Below are 20,312 nucleotides of genomic sequence, written 5' to 3' on the forward strand. Positions count from 1 at the left end.
TACAGAAATAGTGAGTCTCATGCTTATTAGAACTATGAGATTGAATTAGACTTACTTTAATGTTTTGGAACTAAAACAAAATTAAGGCCCACCATGAAACTCTACCAAATGTATATATAGCGATCTATTTTAGAAAGTCTCTTTTCAAACTATATTGACAAATAAGTTGGATTCTGATTCAGATTCAGACAACTTTTAAGTATAGACAATTGCAACTTTAATTAACACAACACTTCTGCAAAATCAATGATTCAAGTTACTATTCAATGTTACCTGTATGAGGAGGATGTCTCTCTGGTAGAATCAGATGTTGAAAGTTGATAATGCATACAGCCTCAGCTCCTAACCATCTATCAGACACTGCTCGGATGTAGTATTGGGAAGGCAAAGGCTCAAAAATAGGGATTGTAAACACCAGTAGTTGAGCTTCTTTACTAATGACCTAATGTGAAATAAAGTCTCAGATGAATATGAATACGCTAATGATAAAGGCCTTCTTAGTCTATGGTTAAGACAATGAATGATGTCTACAGCAAGAGGTACTAAAGATAAAGAATATATCTTAGATTCCTAAATAGTCGAGATTTTCAGGCACTTTAGAAATGTGTAGGTGGTTTCCTTCTGAGTATACCTGATACTGTTGAAAGTAAAATTTATACTCAATTTATATTATTTATATATGCATATCATCACGTATTAACAAGTTACCAGTTTGACTCATTATCATAATTTCCCAAACTTCATGCATTAAATTACTCAACTTCATAATTTTTACCAAATTATTTACTTAATATTTTTCTTTAAATTCTATTACTACATTAAGTGAAATAAGAGAAACTAGCATAAATAGAAGGTAATCATGAACACAAAACATTGCTGTGAAATTCTACTGCTGTCTACCCAAGGTTCCCAGCCTGAAGCTTGCTTTCTCTTCAATAAAAAGAGAAATCATGGATGAAGCATCACAGTTAAAGATATGCCAGCATCAAACTGAGTCTTTCTGCTGTTATTTATGGAAAATTTTTTAAAAATGCCCTTTTTATAGACACTTCTCTAAAGAAGACATCCAGATGGCCAACAGGCACATGAAGAAATGCTCAACATCTCTCCTCATCAGGGAAATACAAATCAAAACCACACTCAGATATCACCTCACGCCAGTCAGAGTGGCCAAAATGAACAAATCAGGAGACTATAGATGCTGGAGAGGATGTGGAGAAACGGGAACCCTCTTGCACTGTTGGTGGGAATGCAAATTGGTGTAGCCACTCTGGAAAACAGTGTGGAGGTTCCTCGAAAAATTAAAAATAGACCTACCCTATGACCCAGCAATAGCACTGCTAGGAATTTACCCAAGGGATACAGGAGTACTGATGCATAGGGGCACTTGTACCCCAATGTTTATAGCAGCACTTTCAACAATAGCCAAATTATGGAAAGAACCTAAATGTCCATCAACTGATGAACGGATAAAGAAATTGTGGTTTATATACACAATGGAGTACTATGTGGCAATGAGAAAGAATGAAATATGGCCCTTTGTAGCAACATGGATGGAACTGGAGAGTGTTATGCTAAGTGAAATAAGCCATACAGAGAAAGACAGATACCATATGGTTTCACTCTTATGTGGATCCTGAGAAACTTAACAGAAACCCATGGGGGAGAGAGCCAAAGCATAAGAGACTGTTAAAAACTGAGAACAAACTGAGGGTTGATGGGAGGTGGGAGGGAGGGGAGGGTGGGTGATGGGTATTGAGGAGGGCACCTTTTGGGATGAGCACTGGGTGTTGTATGGAAATCAATTTGACAATAAACTTCATATACTGAAAAAAAAAATAAAATAAAATGCCCTTTTTACTCTGTGAGCCAATACTCTTTAGTATTTTGTTTTTATAACACCTAAAGTTACTAGTTTTTATTTAATAAATAACCTAAAGTTAGTAATTTTTATTTATTTAATTTTATTTATCTATTACATTACTTATCCCATCCATTTGACATATTCCACTCCTCTGGAAGTCATGCCTTAAACCATGATAAAAATTACAATTCAATTTCTCAAACTAAGATCACATTGAATATATGAATACAATAACATGCAATTCCTGTTTTCTTTAAAACCAAATAGAAACATAAAAAATAATAAAGCTTTAATGGCATTATGAAATTGTAGAGAAATAGGTAAAAACAGAAATTATTTAGTTCATATTTTCTTCTTTCTATAATAGCAACATAATAATAGAGCAACACACCCATGTTTACCTGTTTTTTTAGAACTATAAAATACTCTGAATGATAAATATGGTCATTTGTAGGATCTTCTACCCAAATCCACCAAGGTTCTCCTACTGTCCCATGGACCTAGAAAAAAAAATAAGATGCTAATACTATGTATATTTTAACTCAAGTAAGGGATATTGTTGTCTGCACACCCAGCAGCCATTCTTCTCTAACAGCTTTACTGATTTATAATTTACATAACAAAGTTTACTCATTTAAAGTATATAGTTCAATGGTTTTAATATATTCACAAAGTTGTACAAAGTCTTCCATAATCTAATTTTAGAACTACCCCCAAAAAGGTACCTTAAACCCATTTGCAGTCACTACGTATCTTCCCCTATTGGTCTCCAACCTTGACAACCCCAATCTGCTTTCTCTCTATAAAGATTTGCCTATATTGGACATTTCATATAAATAGAATCATATGTGGGCTTCTGTGATTCACTTCTTTCATTTACCATGTTTTCAAGGTTCATTCATGTTGTATCATGCATCAGTCTTCATTCTTTTTAATTGACAAATAATATTCCATTGGATAGCTAGATATACTATATTTCGTGTATTCATTCCTCTCCCTCTTTTTTTTTTTTCCCCCTAACAAAGCTCAATCTTGTTCAGTGTTCATCTTTCTCTAATGTGACTCAGGAGAAGGTGACCACATCTCTCAGGATGATTTTGTTTAGTACAAGCCAATCAGCTTACAGCATCCTCCTTACAACAAACAGCTTGTGGTAAGGGATAGGCACATGCCCAATACCAGCCCAGTTAGACTGAAGAAAAAGTCTTCTAGTCCATGCTCTGGGTTAATGAAGTAGGGGTGTGTTTACCTTTCTCTGTTAAGCATGAACAAGGAAGCATGAAAATATTTGCAAAGTAGCCAAGAGTGTCAGGACAGCAATATGATGGGCCCTAAATTATAGCATTAAATAAAAGACTCAATCACCTTTGGAGCCTATTCTACCTTTGGAACTTTTATTGTGGAAGACAATATATTTTCCTGCATAAGTCAGTTTGAGACAGTTAGGTTTTCTAAAATTCTTGTAGTCAACAGCCTTCTAACTGATAGAGTTTACAAAAAAAAACAATTAAGTACACTATCATACTAATGAATTAAACCAAACTGTAAAAGATTTTCTATGGATACTGATAGAAGTAAACAGTGTGAAAAAAAATAAAGCTTTTATGCATTTTAAAAATACTCTATTAAATACAAAATGAAATATGAGTATATGGCTAATTTATATTTTATGTGAAACTTTGTTTATACAAATATTAAATATAATTTTCTATCATGTAGCTCTCACAGAAATTCTATGAAAAACTAATTATTATTATTATTATTACTTATGTTTACAGACAAGGAAACTGAAGAAATTACTGGTTAGGACAGTTTACGACCAGTGGTAGATTTGCATTAGGACTACGGTTGGGTAATTTTTGAGCACACTGACAAAATTAATTCATATTAAAGATGTACAAATAATGTCAGGTAATGTAGAAGACATTTACTGAAACTGAATTAGAACCTTACAATAACCATGTAAAGTAGGAATTGCCACTACAATTACTGATTTCCTTGCCTTCCTCCACTGGCTTCTTGAAAGAAAGGATTGAGACTTACTTTCTTTTGTATCTACAATCTCTACTGTACTCTTTGTACAGTAACTACTGAAAAGACAGACCTTTAAAAATTTTGACAGAATAAGAAGAGGATCAAGAGTAGATCTTCCTAAACACACACACACACACACACACACACACACACACACAAACAGTAACACCTAAGATTTAGAAAGAAGAATCGAAGGTATACAAACAGAAACAGGCATGTTATGGGTGCCAAGGAAGGGCATTCTCAAGAAGGACGAAGTATAGTGCTGAATGTTCAGAGAAGTAAAAAAGATCTGAGAAAAAGTCATTTATTATGGCAACCAGTCAGTTTTTAGTAATCGCTGAGAAAGTAGTCTCAGCAGGAGAGAAACTGGTGACCAGGAAGAAAATACAGACTACTCTTTCTACAAGTCTAATGGTAAAGAAAAGAAGAGAATGATAGTTGGAGAAATATCAGGATTAAAGGGCTTGTTTAGCACGAAGAATCTTGACTTTTTTAATAGACTAAAATGACAGAGTAAGTAGGACTGGCAAAAATGAAGATACCAGAGAGAAAATTAAAGAAGACAGAGTTAATAAGCAAAGTCACTATGAAAGTGAATCACTAAACTGTTGTTCAATGCTAAATATTTAGGTCACCTAAGAGTTCTGGAAAGGTCTCATTGGTTGACATATTAATGTATTATACCATGTTTTTCTTGAGGATGATAGTAAATATTACTGTACTGTTTAAAATAAATCTTCAGTGTGTCTTCTTTTTAGAGATTTTCTACATGCCTTAAGGACATATGGAAGGAGGTGTAATTGAACCTGCAGTATAGACATTTTGTTTATCATGGATATAGATATTTTCCACTTTTACCTGATCATTCCAAGTAAAATCAGGACAGATGCTGAGCGTCACTCGGAGGACAGTCCGTGTGATGGGCTGAATGGATGCTTCCATTGTAACAGAAGGAATCTGATGAACACATTGTTTGACCTTGAGCCCAATATTCACATGATGCAGCATGTGACCTGTAAGGAAAACATCACATAGAAGAAATGTGTTCAGACAGAAAAAAAGCAATATAATCTGACTTGTAAATGGGATTTCAGAGAAGGTGGTTTTATTGCTTGTTTTATGATTTGCTATGTAGAATAGCTGACATTCTTGACCTGGCATGTTTGAATATTTTGTAATAGTTAACTTGAATTAGCAATTCATAGCTCTGAAAACCAGTATCAAGGTTTCTTCAGCTATTAATAGGGTTCTTAAAATTACTGAAACTTGACAGTGTTTAAACTACTATAAACAGTTCCACTTCTCCTAGTTAGCTCATGACATAGTATAAAAATATTCAGTATTTTGTGAAAACAGCCATTAATTTACACAAAGTCTATTTCTCAACGTTATAACCATGATAGGAAATGTTTTGGTAATAAAACACAAATCACCCATCCAAACTCATTTCCAGAAAAATGCTAAAATATAAAATATGGTCACATAGCACACAATTAACAAGTTATACATATTTTCATGAATGATTAGATTCTGAAATAGTTATGTCTGGGAATGCCAGGGTCGGGCGGGGGGGGTGGGTCACAAACAGATGTGACTAACTATAGACATTTTCCTACTTCAGTTCAAGCAATTAAGTGGAAACAGATTATATTTAATAGTATCAACATTTCTTGTCTATCTAGGTTCTTCGTAATATAATTCCTTAAAGCAAGATTATGAACAGATCAAAATGTTCTATGTTCACCAGAATCTGAACTAAAGTGATTTTCCTTATTTTGATACAACATTTACATGTTACTCCAGTGTGAGTGCTCTCAACTTCCTTCGTTAATATTCTCAAGTTCTCTCTATTTCATTGATACTTCCCTTCTACCATTCTATCTTGAAAGTGTTCTCACTATACAAGTGAAATAACTACCTCAACCTCTCTTTACATCTTTGGACCTTATCCCTCCCCGCTTATTCCTCCTCAGCCTGACTCCCTTCATGTGTAATGTCTATTCTGTTCTGAATGTGAAATATTAACTAGTCAATACATTATACATTTGTCCAATAAAATGTTCAGGTACATGAAAATGTATGGAGAAATAATTTTTCAACATCATATAAACACAGAAGAACAAATGTTATTTACATATTGATACCAACGTGATTTAAAATGGTAAAAATTTATCCTGAGTAATGTGAAAATGCACAATAGTTCTCTTTTATATCTAATAAACTTTTATTTGTACAGAATAATACATTAAAACACTTTTGCTTCCTTCTTACCTATTTCATCTTTCCTCATGTCTTTCAGCTTATCCACAGTAAGGTTTTTTTCTTCTAATCTTGTTAGAATGTGTGGTGGTAACACTGAAAACTGTCTCAAAGGGCTAGCCCAACCCCAAAGCCTCTTGTCAATGACTTTACTAAGATTCAGGAGCCTGTAGGTCATGGCGGGCCAACGTTTCCTCAGAGCAATTTCAAAAAGAGCACGAACAATTCTAGCTGCATTCTGAAGAATAAAAAGAGGGTCAGTAGTTAGGTACAGTGTACTTGTAAATTTGTCAAATTTGTCATTCACACCCAGTTTTAAAAGAAGTATGCCAAGTTGCACCCTTTAATTGTAGGCAACATCTATTCTCATATAACCCTATTTATCTTGATTATTTCTACATAAGAATAATTACATCCTTCATATGTGGACGTTATCTTGTTTAATTCTCAGATGGCAGCCTCATTTCCAAGTTTTCAGGAAGCTCCACCCTACACCCCCTAACTAGGAATGAAGGAGATAAAATGTATATAAAGTACTTAGTATGCTGTTGAGGCCATTTAGAATATAAGAGACAGTCAAGGATATTCTTGGGTATATAGTGGAATGATTATAAGTCTACTTATGAAAATAAGGAGGACTTTGGGATCCAGTCAGATGGAAAAATTAGTAAGAGAAGAGTGATAAAGGAAGTACTGATGAGTGTAGCTATCTGTATTAGTGGCTCTCTAAAAACCAAGCAACATATTAACAGCATTATGTATCTAATTTAATCTGTCTATTATCTCATTTAATCTTTATAACAACTGCATTTGATTGATCTTGATATTATGATTTTACAGATGAAGATACTAGAGCTTGGTATGGTCAATAATTTGACCAAGATCACACAGATAGTTTGTGTCACAGTATCTATTCAAAGTCTGGTCTAAACAACTCCAATTTAACTCCAAAATTCTAAATTCGATGGTCAGGATAATTTCATTAATAGACATATAGAAAGCTACAATGTTTGAAGCCTATTAAGCATCTCCACAGTTAGTTTCTATTTGTTTTGCCCTCTTCCCTCTATCATTAACTTTGCATATTTTTACTGAAGATTGTTTTTAAAGTCATGAACTTGGAGATACCTCATAGAATTTAATGACATCTATATCTGAAAATGAAGACTTTAAAAACTTCGATTTCTCTATCTAAAATCTTCACTCTTTTTCTTCTCTTTTTATGATTTTGACAAGGTCGAAGTTATGAGGTAAAAACGATCATAAGAGTTAAGGGATTTGATATTACATTTTATATAAAATATGTATTTGTCTCTTAACAAATTCAACTTTTTATCAGTATTAGAAATTTAAGAACAAAAATGGTACTTAGACGTATAAGGACAGTTTGGATACCTATTAAAAATTACAGGATGGGTTTTATTAGGCCAAGAGAATGATAAATGAAATGAACATTTTGATTATTATATCTACCAAAGAGATTTTCTTCTTGCATCATTCCTAGTTGCTCTTGTAAGAACATGCCAGGCTAATTTTCCCAACTGTATTTGAAAGTATGTTATTTTTCTATGTCACAACCTACAGTTGTTCCCTAAAAGCTAAAAGAAATGGAAGGAGGAATCCCATGTGAGATATAAGCAGGCATTTTAATCTGGAATGATATAAATTGAGTGAGCATGATTAAAGTCTCTAAAACGTGCAGTTTAGAGAAGCTAAATATAGGATTCTTTATAAAATCGTAGAATATTTCAGCTAAGGATTTATCTCGGGCCTGAGATAATCAAGTTTTAGAAATACAGAAGGGATGATTACTATTTTACAGAGCTGAGAGGGTGTTTGTGGAACTGTTGATGGCTTAAACTTAAAACATAAACTCAAAAGTAATTTATCCCACGCATTCAAGAATAATAAACCCACAATAGCCATTTAAGAAAAACCAGGATGCTTTGAGATATAACCTTAATTTTCTGAGACTGACTTTCTGAGCACCAATCATGAAGAAACCGTAAGTTTTACATTATAAAGCAATCCATCTGTCAGTCTTCATAATCTTGAATCAAGCATAAATGGGCCAGATTATTCATCTGGAACCCAGAAAAGCTTTAACTTTTAGAGAAGTCATTAACTGTTTCAATATAAAATCATTAGAAAACACAAAATGACAATATTATTTTTCAGAAAAACAGATACAAGAAGTTAGAAACAATGGTTCCTATAGAAGTCACAGAGTTTTGAGACTACATATAAATTTTTATGGCAGGAAACACATGTCTTCCAAAATGCAAAAAGAAAAGGAAGTTTTCACCACATCCACATTTGCTTTACAGAGTATATGAAATCACCTGGTTCCTTGGCTACTTTGATTAAATTACTGAATTCATTCAAATTGCTTGCCAATATGTCTTGGTTCATGTTTGCAAATATTTCATGTTTATATTTATCTTAAAGCACCCCTGAGTATTTATGGCTGTTAATACTAATTTATTTAACACAAACATACTTTTTCTATATAAAGTTTTTGAACAAAACTACCAACCTAAGATACATAGCAGAATCATTTCTATATTTATAATAAGATTAAGCTTTTATTTTTCCTTAACTTAGAGGAGGCATTACTCAGTAAAAAATGATGAAAAAGGAATTTTTTAAAATTTTATTTTAATTATAGTATAGTTAGTATACAGTGTTATATTAGTTTCAGGTGTACAACATAGTGATTCAACAATTCCATACCTCATACTGGTCATCATGAGAAGTGTACTCCTGAATTCGCACCCTTATTTCACTCATCCCCCCACCCACCTCCCCTCTGGTAACCATCCATTTGTTCTCTATAATTAAGAGTCTGTTTCTTGGTTTGTTTCTCTTTCGAAAAAGGTATTCTTGGGGTGCCTGGGTGGCTCAGTTAAGCGTCTGACTCTTGGTTTTGGCTCAGGACATGATCTCACAGTTAGTGAGTTCGAGCCCCACATCAGGCTCTGCACTAACGTGCAGAGCCTGCTTGGGATTCTCTGTCTCCCTCTCTCTCTGCCCCTCCCCTGTGTGCACTCTCTCTCTCTTCCAATCTCTCTCTCAAAAATAAATAAACAGCTTTAAAAAATTAAAAGAAAAAGGTATTTTTGATTAAGAGTATTTTTTTAAATAAAGGTCTAGAAGAGAAAACTCATTTGAAAGGTAAATACTGCAAAAAATAACCTATTTTACTTCACGTGAAGTCTTGAATATAAATACTACAACATTTTACACTACAGTATTTTATTTTATTTTATTTTATTTTTTTATTTTATTTTTTTTATTTTTTAATATATGAAATTTACTGTCAAATTGGTTTCCATACAACACCCAGTGCTCATCCCAAAAGTACACTACAGTATTTTAAAAAATATATATTTAATGAGCTGTCATTTAGGGAATAATTTTCTTTCAGTTCTCTATTTTTAAGTATCACCAAAAGGGAAAAAAGATTATTTTTTTTTTTTATATCAGACACTTATCATAGTGAACATGTGGTATGAAGTAGTTATTAAGCCTTATTTAATGGTAAAAAAATGTTTATATTTCTAACATTTGGGGTAAGCTACAAAGGTTCCACAATCTTTTACTTTGCTTGAAATATTCATGTATTATTGCCTTTGTAAGTAAAAGAAATGTATCATGTAAAGCAGAAAAACACAAATGTTGATATTTTTAAACTGTACAATGAAAACAGTAGCAACATCAAAAGGGCCAAACCAACCACCAAATCCCACTTCCATTTCTGATCTAATAGCATAGGTGGCATAAAAGATGTGCAAATTAAATAGAACTAGTTCTGCAATAAAATGGTAATTGCTAGCATGTCACAATGCAATACATTCAGAGTATAGCATGAATTAATTTCTTGAGTCTCTAGAAGTAACCAAGAAAGGGCAAACAGGAAGGGAGTAATATTCTTACCTGTGCAACATACGCAGAATCTGATATAAGGGAGAAACTGTCCATCTCTCCTCGGCTGATATAAGTTTGAAGTAGGATGTTTATTTTCCCATAACTGTTCTCTACACCTCCAGGAGCCGAGAGTTCACAGAAATTGTTTAATAAGGCATCTAGCTCTTCTATTTCCTCTTCTCTGACCTGGAAGAATCAATGTTTCTGTAAGATTATTTGGGATGATTTATTGAAATTTTTCATATTGAAACTAAACCACATTACATATTTTTTTAAAGTTTCCATTTGATGTAATGCAACATTTTTCTTTTGCATACTAATATATAGTAATTTTTTCATAGGTAGCTAATAAAATACAGTAAGAAACTATCTTGAGTCATTTTATTATTTATTACATTTTATTATTCATTTATTATTCATCACCAATATTAAAGTTGCCATTGACATATAAAAATTTGATATGCCACAAAAATTAAATCTTCTGACCTCACCATCCTTCAGTTGATGAGATTTCATATTTTATTTGACCAGAGTAAAACCTCTGCCCAAATGGATTAGGGCAAACTTGAATTATCTTCAAATGCATTCATTACAGTCATATATTTTTATATGGTATAACACATTCATAGCTTAAAGCTGTGAAGTACTATGATTCACAGTATTAAAGTTTCCACTGTTAATAAGATTAAATTATAATACAGGTACAGAAATACTTATATCTAAGTTTGAATCATGCATGTCCTTTATATTTTCTTCAGTGAACCTTATATTGCAAATAAACCAAAATCTACAAACTATATTCTCTGCTAGTTTCATTACTGCAAAACCTACTTAAATTATATTTGATTTGCAGTAGAGAGCAAAGAATAATGTCAGAGATGACATAATATCATAATCTAGGATAGTGGACATTGTTGATAAATGGAAGAATACTGCTGGTACTCCAAGTGCGAAGTGCCATACAGCTTATACTGTATCAGGAATAACAATTAACTATAAGCTTTTATAAATAGATGAATGTATATATGCTATATGCATTGATTTAAGCTTCAAGTAATCTTACCTTGATTTGATCAAATTCTTCAGCTTTGGAGACTATAGCAAAAATATCACTTTCTGTTTTGTGAGCATCAAAGAGTTCATTGAAGGTCTACCAAGGTAAGTGTTATATTTGATTAAAATAGAATATCCAGTGAAATATTTTCAATTAAAAAGTGACTATACATCAAAACATTCTTAGAGAATATTTGAGTCCTAAACAATTCAGAGTTATTATGTCTGTGGCATACTATTCCTGAGCATTGTTTTAAACATCAAATTTATCAGAGACTAAAAAGTTTCCTAAAACATAATTAGCTGGAGAAGACTTTTAGAAGCAAAAAGATCAATCAAGTCAGTTATTAAAACCTACATTAGATATCTAAAGAAACGTTCAGCATAACAGTCCAGTCTTGGCTCATTTTCAGCATTGGCATATGGAAATCTGCACTATTCACCAACTTTAAGCTGATCCTACATCACATAAAATTCAAAGAGGCATAACTAAAATTATGTAACCTGAAAATTCTGGCGAAGGTATCGTAATATTACTAGTGAGGGAATGTAGAACTTCAGAAGACTGAGAAGAAAAAAAATCAGTTAATAAGACCATACAGAATATAGATAAAGCCGAAGAATGGCTGCAGTTCTTGAAAGAGCTACAGGCACAAGATGTAGTTGGACAGCAACATACTACCAAGTGGGAAAATGAGAAACGTTACTTAGCGGACAAAATGAGTGCACGTGAGCCCGTGATGGAAGCAGCAGAGAGCTAGGGAAAATGTTCTGGGTTAAGGAAGATCAGATCACAGTTGTGAGATGATACATGTTGAAAGAAGAAACCTAAAGTGCACTACAAATTCAAGATTTAATCGGGGAAAGATGAAGAAAAGCTAGTATGCACACAAAGGTGTTTTCTGAAAACTGTTATATGCCTAAGCACGTTAAATGAGTACAAAATTTAGATTTCATACAGGCCTAGGTTTTCATATTTCTGAGGAAATTTCACTTTTGTGATTTATATTACTTTTCCATTAAAAAAATAAAATTAAGGGCACCTGAGTAGCTCAGGCGGCTAAGCGTCTGACTTTGGCTCAGGTCATGATCTCATGGTTTGTGAGTTCAAGGCCCACATCAGGCTCTGTGCTGACAGCTCAGAGCCTAGAACCTGCTTCAGATTCTGGGTTTCCCTCTCTCTCTGACCCTCCCCCACTCTCACTCTGTGTATGTCTCTCTCAAAAGTAAACATTAAAAAAAAAAAATAAAATAAATAAAATAAAAAATAAAATTAGGTACAAAAAAAAGAATATAAAAAAATAATTCAAACTCTTTCTCTATAAAAAGGAGAGTAAAAATGTGCTTTAACCCATCTTGGTCTTTGAAATTAAGACTTTCCTCACAGATAATCTCTGGTTACATTTTTCCATGTATTAACATATGTAGGTGCATATACATGCCTACAAACACACATAAAAACATGCATATATTCCTTAAAATGTAAATATTATAGTGGCATCCTATCTTACACAAAATCATGTTAAAAGGCAACAAGCAAACTATCCATGAAACCTCTTAAATTGCCCAAATGGTATAGCTTGGCTGAACTGATAATTGCATTAGTTTTTCTAACTCTTCTTTAGCCAATGTTTCTCAATAACCTGCAAGTAATTTTTCAACTTTTTGTTCATTGATACCATGAAGCCATCACCTCCTCCCTAATTTCATTCAGGCATTCATTCAACTGGTTTCCCCCAAATTCTCAATGTTTTAGGCTTGGGTGTGTCTACTACTTAGGATATACTCACTGAACAGATGGCAAGAGGGTCCTTATTTTTTAAAGTCTTATTTTCTCTTGTGTTTACTGTATTATGTTATTGAATTCATATAAGTTAAGTTCATTTTGTTCTATTAGTTGCTTTAGTTACTTTACATTAATGCTATATTTTGAAGTCCAGAAACGTATATACATCTAAGAACAAACATATGATTGTATTTGTTCCACTGAGTATAATACCTCAATGGTGTTGTACTTAATATAGTAGTGGCTAGCAGTTCTACCCAAATCAGTTGAGGAAAAATATCCAGTTCGCTCTTCAAAACGAATCATCCGAGCTTTGTCTAGTTTTCGTCCAACTTCAATGACCAACTGTTCTCGATGCTTTGCTAATGTTGGGTCAATCTGTAGGAAAAAAAATATATATAAATACTTGGATATTTCTTTAGAGAGTCATCATTTGCAAATATATACCTATTTATGGAAATTAAAATTTTTTGTTGATGCTTTAGTTAGAATAAAAATTTTTATTACTGTTTTTAAAGAAATACATTTTTATAAATTTAGTACATAACTAGAACATATTTTAATCCATTAAATAAAGTAAGCCTTTATTAAGATTGGGGGGCCTGGGTGGCTCAGTTGTTTGGGCGTCCGACTTCGGCCCAGGTCATGATCTCATGGTTCGTGGGTTCGAACCCTGCATCAGGCTCTGTGCTGACAGCTCAGAGCCTGGAGCCTGCTTTGAATTGTGTCTCCCTCTCTCTCTGCCCCTTCCCTACTCATACTCTGTCTCTGTCTCTCAAAAATAAATAAACATTGAAAAAAAATTTTTTTAATTCATTAAGATTAAAAAAGTGATCAATCTTTATATTATCTTTAGATGGATAGGAATATTTCAGAATCTAAAATTCATTGAGATGCAATCCTAAATAGATGCCACTATGGCAAGGATGGACAAAGCAGAGCAGAAAATCAGCTATATAGAAGACAAAATTATGGAGAATAATGAAGCAGAAAAAAAGGGAATCAAAGGCAAAAGATCATGATACAAGACTTAGAGAACTCCATGATTTATTAGAAAGGAATAACATCTGAATCATAGGAGGCCCAGAAGATGAAGAGAGAGAAAAAGGGGCAGAAGCTTTATGTGAGGAAATTATAGCAGAAAACTTTCCTAATGTGGGGAAGGACACAGACATTAAAATCCAAGAAGCACAGAGAACTCCCCAGTAGATTCAACAAAAACCAACCATCACCAAGGCATATCATAGTCAAATTCACCAAAATTCTTACTTGGTCTTAAGAACAGAAATCAGATATAAGTAAAACAATCTATCTTCTCCCTCCTACACTAAAATAACTAGGGATTTTAAAATATCATACTTCATCAGCTTTTGGAGAAATTATAGTGAGGATGATCTTCTCTATTAAAGATATAAACAAATAAATGCAAAATTATCCTTTCAAGAGTATGACTTCACAACTGCTGATGAAAAAACCCGTTTGCCTATAATAATAATAAAAGCAAAGAGTAAGATGAAGTTGACAAGAAATTTTTGAATAGTTTTGAAATTATTTTATAGCCTTTTCTAAGCAGAAAGGACATTTAACACAAGATATTAACAAAAATTCTTAAATATTGTGATGTATGTGTTTGTATAAGTATGTGTATGTATATACACATATACACAGGCATACACACCAAGTACTGAAGATCATGCTTTGGTCATGAACAATAAATACGACCTTTAAGTGGGACTGAGGGGAGTATAAAAATTCTTTGGAAATCAACTGATGAGTCAATACTCCTACTATTCATTCTAACCTAGATTTTGATGGCAGCATGTTCATATACCAAACATAGCTAAAACAAATTTAAAAATAAGAAAAATGAGGCAAAGGAAGTCAAATGTAGGGAAGATGGAATCAAAAGCCATTAACAAACATGAAGGTCTTAAAATTTGCTATAAATGATATACTGTATGTATCAGGTTCATCTTATAAAACCATTTTATTCATCACATGTTACTAAACCATTAAAAAATACGTTGGACAGCATGATTTGTGTCAGTTCACATGAGTTTGTGGCTACAAATTCTTACTGAGTAATAAAACAAACATATAAGTAAAAAGAAAATTAAAAAGAAAATTAAAAAGTCTCTGAACTGTGAAGATAGTAAAACTATGTACCTCAGAAAGAAAAAAAAATCACTTTCTTTACACTAGAAAATTATACAAAAATGACTTCTGATATTAATCTAGTACTTAAAAATATTAATGTGTTTATTTTTCCCCAAGATTTGCAATGGCTTAGCCCATGAAAATATGTGTTGTGTTTCATCTTCCTCTATCCTTTCAGAATATTTTCATAGTGCCATTGACTATTTTCACAAGCCCCTATTTGTAGCAAGGTCTTTTTTTTTCCTCCTAACCCTTAAGTTTCAATTTTTCCATGGTCAAGTCTACAGCACAGGAAAAGGAAAAATGACAAAAAAGATTGGCAACTGCTTTGATAAGACAATGGAATATATACAAAAGCTAAATTAACAGTGAATGGGGAAAACTATAATTTTAAGTTCAGTTCAACTTTGCTACTTTTGACTTAACACTAGTGAATATCCATATGATGATGGTGACAGAATGTTTTCATTAGACAACTGATTTTATCTGTAATTAGGAAGCATTTACAGTATATAAAACAGAGTTCTAAGAAAAGACAAGATCTCACAGAATCTGTAAGCCATGTGGACCACACAACTGTAAAGTTCACAGGAAGGGCTGCTACAACATAAATCTGGTTCTGTCACTGTGTTCGGTGGAACTGATTCAAGCCTTCACACTGTTAATAACTCATTAATGCTATCTTTTAATTTAGGAATAAAGGCTTAGAAGGGACTTGATAAGAGGAACATACTTCATAAAACATAAGCCTGTGATTAAAAGTGATCTATAATTCTCATGTCTGGTTTAATCTAATTACCTTTATTTATTATAGTTTTTTAAAAAATCACAGCAAAATATCAATATCAAATGGAAATGTACCTGAATAATAAACTGATAATATATAAAGACTCACTTTTTAGTACCATTGGGAAAAGATATAAAGTTAAATAATTACAAGTGGCAAATTTAATTTTCCTTCATATTTTCTAAAAAAGATTAAAGCTCTTTGTTTTTCTTCTATGTACCTAACTCTATTCAGATGAGGCAGAAGTAGCAAATATTTATCCTCATATCATAAAAAGATTACAAAACCAAAAAGAAGGCTTGTTTTTTTTCAATAAATGAGTTTTCTACCTGATAAGCCTTGTGACTGATGCCATATACTAATGGATTTGCTCTCATCCGTACATAAAGATAAGTGTAACTTATCCACTTCACTGCTTCTTCCACATTAGTAACTGTTCCCAGAGCAATCTGCAAATCAAAAATATAACAAAAATTAAACTAATGCATTAAAGTTGGATATAAACATTACATCAAAGGTCATTTTGTCAAAGGGTAAGTTAAAATACATCATTATGCTGTATTTAAAAGAAGGTAAGTACAATTACTGGACATGACACCTCTCCAATTAATTAAAAATCAGTCCTGCCTCATTTAATTGAGAACAGTACATTGGAAATGCTAGCTTCCAAAACCAAGTTTACTCAATATTATGGCATTTGATTATTTTACCTGAATGGGGTTTAATTCTATATATACAGCATTGAAAGGTTAATAATTTAAAAATACAATATAACATATAAGATCTGTGTAATAAAGAGAAATTATTAGAAAATGGTATTAAAACAAAATTGCAATGAAAAGTTTTCTTAAAAATACATTTCCTTAGCTACTAGATATACAGGTAATCACTTTACTTAGTGTTCCTTAATTTAAAAGTTCACGCAAAACTTGGAAACTTCATAGTTGCATAATTCTTCCTGAACCTATGGCTAAAAAAAAATTAAATTTCTTTTTTTTTTTATTTATTTATTTTTTTTTTATTTATTTTTGGGACAGAGAGAGACAGAGCATGAACGGGGGAGGGGCAGAGAGAGAGGGAGACACAGAATCGGAAACAGGCTCCAGGCTCCGAGCCATCAGCCCAGAGCCTGACGCGGGGCTCGAACTCACGGACCGCGAGATCGTGACCTGGCTGAAGTCGGACGCTTAACCGACTGCGCCACCCAGGCGCCCCTAAATTTCTTAATACCTCAATAAAAGGAAGAGAGATGCCTCCTACCTAAATTATTATTGTATTAGGAGAGAAAAAAAAAAGGAAAAAGAAAGTCTCTCATTTTAGCACTCAATATTAAAGAAAATAAAACTTTTATGTTTGTTTTATTCCTATAATTTTTAATTCTGTATAACTAATTTTGTGAAATAAATATGGATGCTTAGCTATCTTTAGTTAGTTGAAGATGAGATCTAGCAATCTATAAACATTACTATACTATACACCATGCTATTACTTATTAAAAAAAGAGAAATGACCAATGTAAAAATAACTAGGTGGATTCTATTTACTTTAAATTTACACTAACTTGAAACAAGTCAGACAGAGAAAGACAAATACTGTAGTGTTTCACTTACACGTGGACTCTAGAAACACCAAACTCATGGAAACAAAGAGCAGAATAGTGGTTGCCAGCAGTTGAGGGGTGGGGGAAATGGGGAGATGTTGGTCAAAAGGCATAAACTTTCAGTTGTAAGATGAGTAAGTTTCGGTTATCTAACGTACAGCATGGGAGCTATAGTTAGTAATACTATATTGTGTACTTGAAAGTTGATATGAGAGTAGCACTTTAGTGTTCTCATGATAACAACAACAAAATGATAGTTACATGAAGAATAGGTTTACTAACTTTACTGTGGTACGTATTTCACAATTATACACATATCAAACCATTGCACTGTAAACCTTAAACTTACACAATGTCTGATGTCAATTGTATCAGCATAGTTACATAAATTTAATGTATTTACAAATGACTAAGTCACCCACAATATAGGTAAATATATACATTTCCTAAAAAGTGAACTGTAAGACTTTCTACAAAATGAAGAGTAGCAAGACTAAAACATAACTAATAAAGGAATTGTGCCACACTCTCTAAATATTAAACATGAGACAGCTGGGGGCACCCGAGCACTCGGTTGGTTAAGTGTCTGACTCTTGATTTTTGTTCAGGTCATGATCTCACAGTAGTGAGATTGAGCCCCTCTTTGGGCTCTGTGCTGGCCGTGGAGCCAGCTTAAGATCCTCTCCCTCTCTCTTCCTCTGCCCCTCCTGCAGTCATATGCACACTTGCTGTCTTTCTCTCTCTCTTTCTCAAAAAAAAAAAAAAAAAAAAAAAAAGAGTGAGAGAGAGACAGCTGAAACATTTTCTAGCCTGCTGAGGTAAAGGAAACTAGTTTAATTATATAGCTAAAAATCTGATAGTGTTCTCCATTTGTGATTTTATTATTTGATGGCCAAAACAGTGTGGATTCCCTTATGACCGATAGATATTTTAAAATAATATAACACAACTCCTGAGATAGAAAATTTTATAAAGGATAAGGATAAAATAATGCTATCATTTCCAAAATCAGACTCAGTAAATAAACATTAATAAGCACCTGTTGCTACTAAGGATAAGATTAAAGGAAAGAGGAAGAAGGTATCAAACTGGATTAAGTCATTCAAGTCATCTAAGTGTTCACCAAAAGAAAACAGACTACCCTGAAAAACTGATGTAAATTCATGATGGTACATCATATTTCTAGATTAATCTTTGAATGCCACCTAGTGACAAAGACAAAAATTTGCTTGTAAATATCTGCTGTCACCTAGTGGCTACTTAGCACAGGAGCCTTTTATGATAAAAGTATTTTTCAAATCTCTTTGCAATATATCCATTCATCTCAACAATCACATAGTAACTCAGTTACAAGTCTGTATTATATAAAGTACAATGGATATAGCAATAAATTGGAGCATGATCTCCGGTCTTAAGAAGTCCCCTGGTCATGTAGGTGAGACACGTGTAACTAAGATGACTGTACATGAAATCACCATCCCTGGTGCCTAGTACATAATACTTATCCAAAAATGATTTTAATTAAAAATGCCTAACGTGTAAAACTTATAAAAGTGCCATTAAATATACAACGTAATAGAGTTCTATGTTAAGAAGAAAAAATAAATCTACCCCAAATTTGGTAATTTAGAAGTTAGACTCAAAGTATCACTTTATATCTAATTCACCTATTTAAATTTAGCCTTTAAGATGATCTTAATTGTTTCCTTGTGTGTTTTCTTAAACTGGTTGAAATCCTATAAAAACAAAATAAATATAATCATCAGTATGTATGTGTATGCATGACTGTGTGTGTGTGTATCCTTTAGCAAATATATGAAAAAAAAATACTACCATTTATGTATTTATTCAGCTAGGATTTGAAAGCTGACAGTAAGTATAAATAGACTGAGTATCAAGGGACTATCAGATAATGGTAAGTGATACAAATAGTTTACTAAATACCAGCTTAGCACAGGTGCTTCTTAATTTTTCACAACAATCTAGTGAGATTGTCCCTATTTTATAAATGGGAAAATTGGGACTTTATAAATGAAGTGAATAGACTGAGAGTCTGTCTTGTGCAGAAGACATGTGTTGGAGAATAACCAGAATCAGCATTGGGAAGGTTGGTTACACTATGGAAGACTTAAATCTAAGGACAAGGTATTTATACTATGTCATGTAGAGACAAGAAAAATTCCATATAGGGGCGCCTGGGTGAGTCAGTTGGCTAAGCATCCAACTTCAGCTCAGGTCATGATCTTGTGGTTTGTGACTGTGAGCCTGGCAGTCGGGCTCTGCACTGAGGGCTCAGAGCTCAGAACCTGGAGCCTGCTTTGGATTCTGTGTCTCTGCCTCTCTCTCTGCCCCTCTTCAGCTTGTGCCCTCTCTGTCTCTCAAAAATAAATAAATAAACTTGAAAAAAAAAAAAGAAAAACTCCATATAGAATATATGTAGGGTTACAGATATATTCACATATTTTAAAGTATGTACTACAAGGGCCTAACACAGAGCAGGTACACAGTAATGTCTGCTGAATACATTTTAATAAGCCTCAAACATGCTTCAGTGTTTCTCTCAGTGCAAAAGTAAGTGGCTGTTGGGGCGCCTGGGTGGTTCAGTCAGTTAAGCATCTGGCTCTTGATTTTGGCTCAGGTCATGATCTCATGGTTTGTGTGTTCAAGCCCTGAGTTGGGCTCTGTGTTGACAGAGCAGAGCCTGCTTGGGATTCTCTCTCTCTCTCTCTCTCTCTCTCTCTCTCTCTGCCCCTCCCTCACTTGCATGTATGTGCAAGCTCTCTCTCTTTCAAAATAAATAAACTTAAAAAAAAAAAGGGACTTGTGACCTTTTGGCATTAGC

General features: G+C 33.2%; 1 protein-coding gene across 1 annotated transcript in view; it reads right to left on the reverse strand.

Moving 5' to 3' along the window:
- ASCC3 (activating signal cointegrator 1 complex subunit 3) overlaps positions 1-20,312 on the reverse strand; it is a 356,847-nt gene that overhangs the window by 121,413 nt on the left and 215,122 nt on the right. The window contains exons 17-24 of the mRNA XM_042939446.1: positions 16,200-16,319; positions 13,140-13,304; positions 11,151-11,237; positions 10,097-10,273; positions 6,173-6,398; positions 4,760-4,914; positions 2,266-2,364; positions 274-442 (exon numbers count right to left, since the gene is read on the reverse strand). Coding sequence (XP_042795380.1) covers positions 274-442; positions 2,266-2,364; positions 4,760-4,914; positions 6,173-6,398; positions 10,097-10,273; positions 11,151-11,237; positions 13,140-13,304; positions 16,200-16,319 — 1,198 coding nt within the window. The remainder of the gene's footprint in view (positions 1-273; positions 443-2,265; positions 2,365-4,759; positions 4,915-6,172; positions 6,399-10,096; positions 10,274-11,150; positions 11,238-13,139; positions 13,305-16,199; positions 16,320-20,312) is intronic.

Source organism: Panthera leo, chromosome B2 (assembly GCF_018350215.1).
Source record: "Panthera leo isolate Ple1 chromosome B2, P.leo_Ple1_pat1.1, whole genome shotgun sequence".
In the NCBI taxonomy this organism is placed as follows: domain Eukaryota; kingdom Metazoa; phylum Chordata; class Mammalia; order Carnivora; family Felidae; genus Panthera; species Panthera leo.